At 34.8% G+C, this 5,523-nt stretch overlaps 1 protein-coding gene across 1 annotated transcript; it reads right to left on the bottom strand.

Moving 5' to 3' along the window:
- Window positions 1-886: 886 nt before the first annotated feature.
- Window positions 887-4,567, bottom strand: LOC142547574 (uncharacterized). The gene is made up of 6 exons (XM_075655937.1): window positions 4,219-4,567; window positions 2,796-2,994; window positions 2,467-2,539; window positions 2,026-2,075; window positions 1,523-1,636; window positions 887-1,270 (listed from the first exon to the last, which is right to left on the bottom strand). The coding sequence occupies exons 2-6, from the start codon at window positions 2,927-2,929 to the stop codon at window positions 1,159-1,161; spliced, it is 483 nt and encodes a 160-aa protein (XP_075512052.1). The 5' UTR covers window positions 2,930-2,994; window positions 4,219-4,567; the 3' UTR covers window positions 887-1,158.
- Between the last annotated feature and the right edge of the window lie 956 nt (window positions 4,568-5,523).

Below are 5,523 nucleotides of genomic sequence, written 5' to 3'. Positions count from 1 at the left end.
AGCTGATGTTCTGACCAAACTAGTGAACATGAAAATTTTGAGTGGTGTAGATCCTCAAGTGGCCTAGCGGAAAAGTAAGCATCAAGGAATGACAAGATTGAAAAGATGTGTAGAGATGTGTTTGATTCTCAATCAAATCTCCAAGTGGGAAAAATATCAGCAATTAATGTTGAGGTTGGCATAAGCTAATAGTGTCGACAATTAATGTTAAGGTTGGCAGAAGTTAACAGATGCTGCAAAGATCAATGCACCGATTGCGGTACAATAGAGTTGTAATTCACTAGTTATTCCAGATGCTCGCCAAATTTGAAAAAAACCAGAGGTTATTTGTATTCCTCGAAAACCCCCGCCCACATCACCATTCAATATTTCTTTCGGTTTTATTCATATTCCGATTAAAAACTTTATTTCTTCAAATTCAAAAAATTTAATCCTTTACCTCGTAAATGAGCAATTCGAGAAAAAAAAACTACACATTCTCGTGATTTCTATCCCCGAGTCACTTACCTATTTCAAAGTTGGATTATGAAATTGTGAAACAGAATTTGAATTGGATCAAAACTTCCAATTGAATAAGTATGAGTAAAGGATCCATGGACTGAAGATAGAAAGTCAATTTCTAATCGTAACTAAACCTTGGTTCGATTTTCTTTACAATTTCTAAAGAAATAAATTGAAGCAAAATAGCTATTCAACGATGATTAATTGAGGTTGGCAGAAGCTAATAGTGTCGACAATTAATGTTGAGGTTGGCAGAAGTTAACAGATGATAGTTAGTGGCTGTCATATGAGCGCACATATTATGTACTGAGTGAGATAAATACACTATCATATGACTAACATGCCGTAACTCATGCAAGACAACGAGAGTTTTAATCAATTGATATACATTTTCACAGCACAACAATACTGAATACTTAATACCGAATAGCATGATCTCACAAAGATTCTCCAATGCAGTATTATAATAATACAAAACAGTTTCGTGCATAGTTCTGAACTTCTGGGCATCAAAATTTTAAGTACTCGAGAAAGGGGCAATTTCGATTTATCCTCACATTGCACAAAACCTTTTATAACTCCCACAGTCAGACTTCTCCAGTCCCGTATGCATTTGGTATCACATCAGTCAACATTCATATGCACATAGCTCGTCACCTACTTCTTTCCCTCTGAAACGCTGGGTACTGGACCATACAGACATATGCGTAGGTCGCCTGTCAGCAATGGTTGATGTAGAAAGGTCTTGTACAAGTCCCAAAACTCATTTCTGTTAAAATAGTAAGGGGGTAATAAATGAGATCTCTGAATGGAAAATATGTTCATATAATCTAGCAAGCTGTTGCTTGGATACATTTTGCAAAAACCATTATCGTTCTCCTAAAATAAAACCGAACAAACATCACATATTTCCAAGGAATTTAGGAATATACACGAATGTATTGCGCCTAACACATGGCCTGGCAACATTTTACGGGATCTTATTCAGCTTATAACCGGAAAACTAAAACAGAAGTCAAACCTGACTTGAGGGAGGGTGAACAAGGAATAGCCTTTGACATCCGTGTGCATGTCAAGTACAATCACTGCTAATCGAGATAAACCCAATGCTTCCATATCTATTAATTTCTTGATTCTGCAACAAAACTGACCGAGCATATTAACAAACACTGAAACAGCCAAACTATACGAAATTTCTAGATACTGGTCGGTGATCTTTCTTAAATTATCTCTATTAATAAGTGCACGCACAGTATTCTGAATATATCCAGGCATATTATTCTCGAAATATAGAAAGCAGATTACAAGAACAATTCCAGATGGAATGCTAACTTTACCAAGTCCAGAAACTACTAAGTAGTTCTAAAAAACTCAAAAGTAGAGAAAGTTCTGTAAGCTTAAGAAAAGTACAATAAATCAATAGGAACTTCAATGAAAGAAAAATGTAGAGAGGGTAAAGTCAATTGAAAAAGCAGAGACAAGAGATCACGATAAGTATGTGAATAAAATTCAAGCATCATGCACCTGCTTGGTGTCCCACTAGCAATATTAACACGATTCTTTAACATAGACACCTGTTAACATCACCAACCAAGAGAATACTCGTATAAGAAAATTTAGGAGAACGGCGTAAATTGAAATACTGAGAGAGAGAGAGAGAGAGAGAGAGAGTAGAGAGAGAGAGAGAGAGAGAGAGAGAGAGAGAGAGAGAGAGAGAGAGAGGGAGAGAGAGAGAGATCATAGCAGCTAACCAACATGTATCAGTGTCATTTACAATGGGAATTGATACTTAAAACATGTTTACCATGAGAACAATTATGAAAAAGCTTTTGGAGACACTAATAGTTTACAAAAATCTGAAGGTGTTCCTTTTGATCAAATGCTTTGATTCCAAAATTAAAGAACATACTATGCGAAGCATGTCATTAATCAAATAAATGTTTCACAGACAGTAAGATTCAGCACCTGTTCCTCAACCTTCATATGCTTAGAGAATAGCTTAGCAGCATGACAGTCTTTTGTCAGAGGTCGCAGTTCCCTGCAAAAGCAAAATTTACAGGTCAATCACACTGAAAAAATCTAAAATATATGCGAACAAACAATTATTACTGTGTGTATGATTTATTTTGCACGGGAGGGACTTTGGGGTTGAGTGAGTATGTATGAAAAAATATCTATATACACAGATCACACTGCAAAAAGAATGATTTTGGATTATCAGAAAGCTAAGTAAAACATATTTACAAAAACCACAAAAAACATGCATTTAAGTAAATGGATGAAAAGCATTAAACCTGAGAAGTTCCAGTGACCTTAGTGCTGATAGACTTATCATAAGAAGAGCAGGATTTCCAGGATCAAGTTCTCCTTCTTGAATATGCTTTTCACAAAGCACTTCTTTCCATGAAGATCCAAAAGCAACCTTCATGTGCTCACCCAAGTTGCTGGTGGCGTTTCGGACGGGACCCTGACACAGCTCAATAAAGCGTGCTTCTGCACCAAGAAAATTGCCATCGCCAAAGTAAATTAAATGTCTTCAAAACTCATGTTAAAACACGTTGAAAAGAAATAAATTCTGAAAGAAATACCACATGCAACATTTTATGAAAAACATTTTCAGTAGGTTGTGTCGAACCAAGGCGATTAGGCAACTTATCACAACTATCATTTAGAGCTTGAATGCAGTGGCGTCTTTTAAAACTTAAATCGATTGTCCCAGCCTGACAGGAGAACGGACCCTTTTTTATCATATTTACAACCATAACCCCCCCTTGAAAGGCCCTTCACGAAATTGACCAAGCATCATTAAATTAAATAAACCAAAAATAACAATCGACTAATGTCAAAAAAAATGTCTATAATTAATTATCTTTTTAACTACAATTAACAATTCTCACTGTAGGACCGTAGGTCAAGTTAAAAAAGTCATCCCAAAATCAAAAACCCTACTCAACACAACCCTTCATTTGTAGCAATCATTTGAGAAATATACAGGCTCATTGCCTCACATTCATGGTTCATCCTCCTCCTCACTTCCGTCAAATTGATAGGGCAAATAAAATAGTTGAGGTAAGTTACGTAGAATATTTAAATTTATTTTGAACTCTAGGGTTGACCAATAGATTGTGAAGTGTTGGCTCATATAGGACCAGGCGAGAAAGGGTCAGGCACATTTCGGTTGATTTTGTTTCCATTGTCTCCTTCCATTAATAGTTTTGATATGCATGAGGTGTAGAACCAAATTGCATATTGTCTGCAAATAATCTTATCAACTGCGAGATCACACTACAGAAATTTTACTCCGCCTTGATTCTTGATAGGTTGATGGAAAAATAAATTGAATAATAAAGCACAACACACAATTTTTGGCCAATTGATCTGTCCTCCATCCAAATTCACTAAATCATACCGGCTTATATGCGTATCATGTGTCATTAAACATGTGAAATGGAAAATAAATTGTGAGTGGTAGATCAATCAGATTTATACCACATAATAGGCCCTCATAACTGAGCTGAAATTCTGTGCATAGCCTTACAAAAAATCAAAGAGAATCGCTTTTGTTTGGAGGCATTTCGAACAGAGGCAAATGATAACAAAGTGGCATTATTACACTAGAATGTAAAAAAACACTAAACTGAAAATAGTAGTGAAATTAACACATATACGAGGTAAAAAACATATTCTTCTTCTACGAAGGAATGCGGCAGAGATCACCTTTGAGAGAATCAAGCTCGAGGGACGAAAGCTTCGCGCCATTGCCGGACTGATAATGGTGGACAAAAAAGTCCAGCTGCTGTGAGGCGGTTGCCAGTTGGACGGCGTCGTTTCTCCGCTGTTTGTCCGCCTTAGCTTCAATCTCATTCTTCTTTTTTCCGTTAATTTTGATTTTCTTGGAACCAGATTTTAGCTCGTTCTTAGTCTCCACTGCTGGTCGATTTCTTCGGCGGAAATTTCTGCCTCTTACGCTTCTTGATGGCGGCGGAGGCGGTCCGATCGGTGGAAGCCCATTGAGTCGGAGGATTTCACTGCTGGGCAGGGATTAGGTTTACTTTGTCGGAACTTTAAAAATTACCTACACCACGCCACATGGATGGTATATATTAATATATCGAAACGCGTGCATCGTATAATATTTTTTATAATTTATTTGATTTATATTTAAATAAAAATTAAAATAAAATTATAAAAAATATAGAGAAATTACGCTGTAATTTTGATAGAATAAAATTTTGATGAATTTGTTCATAATAGAGAGGCTAAAAATAGATATACATATTTTGATATTTTTGACGATTTTTATCATTTACTCAATTTTAATGCAATAAAATAGATCATTTAATATTTTTAGCAAAAATATATATAATTTAATTAATATATTTTTGTTCATTTGATTAATTTGATTAATATAGGTTTTAACAATTTTGCTTTATGTATTTATATCCATTAAAAAGGATAATTATTATCAAAATCTCAATATTATCATTATTTTAACCGAATATATATTTCAGTCAGAGTTTGGCTCGAGTTCTATCATAACTTAATTTAAAAATAATTTAGTTATCTATATTTTTCGATTTACTATCTCATCATTTATTAATTACTAACCACCGAGGCACACGCGTTGCGTGTGTCATGAATAAGTGAAAATAATATATTAAACATTCATGACATTACAACACTTTGACACCGAAATATTTTGTATCATGAATATATTCATGAAAGACAATGAATTTCAAAGCATAAATAAATAGGTCAAATTAATAGATCCCAACTGTCAACAATGACACAATAAATTTTTAGTGAACATATGGAGTAGATAGAAGGAAGAAATCATAATGCAACAACCAAAAGCAAACCATAATTAAATCTAAAACTTCTCTGGTAGCCAATACGGAATCAAATTCTGCAATTCTTTCATCATCGGAGTCCAATTATAACACAAAACTATCACAAGAAGCCTCAAATTTTTTATCATAACATGGAATAACAGTAACATGATAGATCTCCTCAGGCCTGCCC

This window comes from Primulina tabacum, chromosome 5 (genome assembly GCF_025594145.1).
Source record: "Primulina tabacum isolate GXHZ01 chromosome 5, ASM2559414v2, whole genome shotgun sequence".
Classification (NCBI taxonomy): domain Eukaryota; kingdom Viridiplantae; phylum Streptophyta; class Magnoliopsida; order Lamiales; family Gesneriaceae; genus Primulina; species Primulina tabacum.
The sequence above is the reverse complement of the archived record's forward strand: the minus strand, read 5'-3'. Positions and strand labels throughout refer to the sequence as shown.

Coding starts and splice junctions, on each gene's coding strand:
- LOC142547574 (XM_075655937.1), bottom strand. CDS start 2,929: ATGAAGGTTGCTTTTGGATCTTCATGGAAAGAAGTGCTTTGTGAAAAG. Junction 2,076..2,466: donor ATATGAAGGTTGAGGAACAG/GTGCTGAATCTT, acceptor TGATGTTAACAG/GTGTCTATGTTAAAGAATCG. Junction 1,271..1,522: donor TTCACCCTCCCTCAAGTCAG/GTTTGACTTCTG, acceptor CTATTTTAACAG/AAATGAGTTTTGGGACTTGT.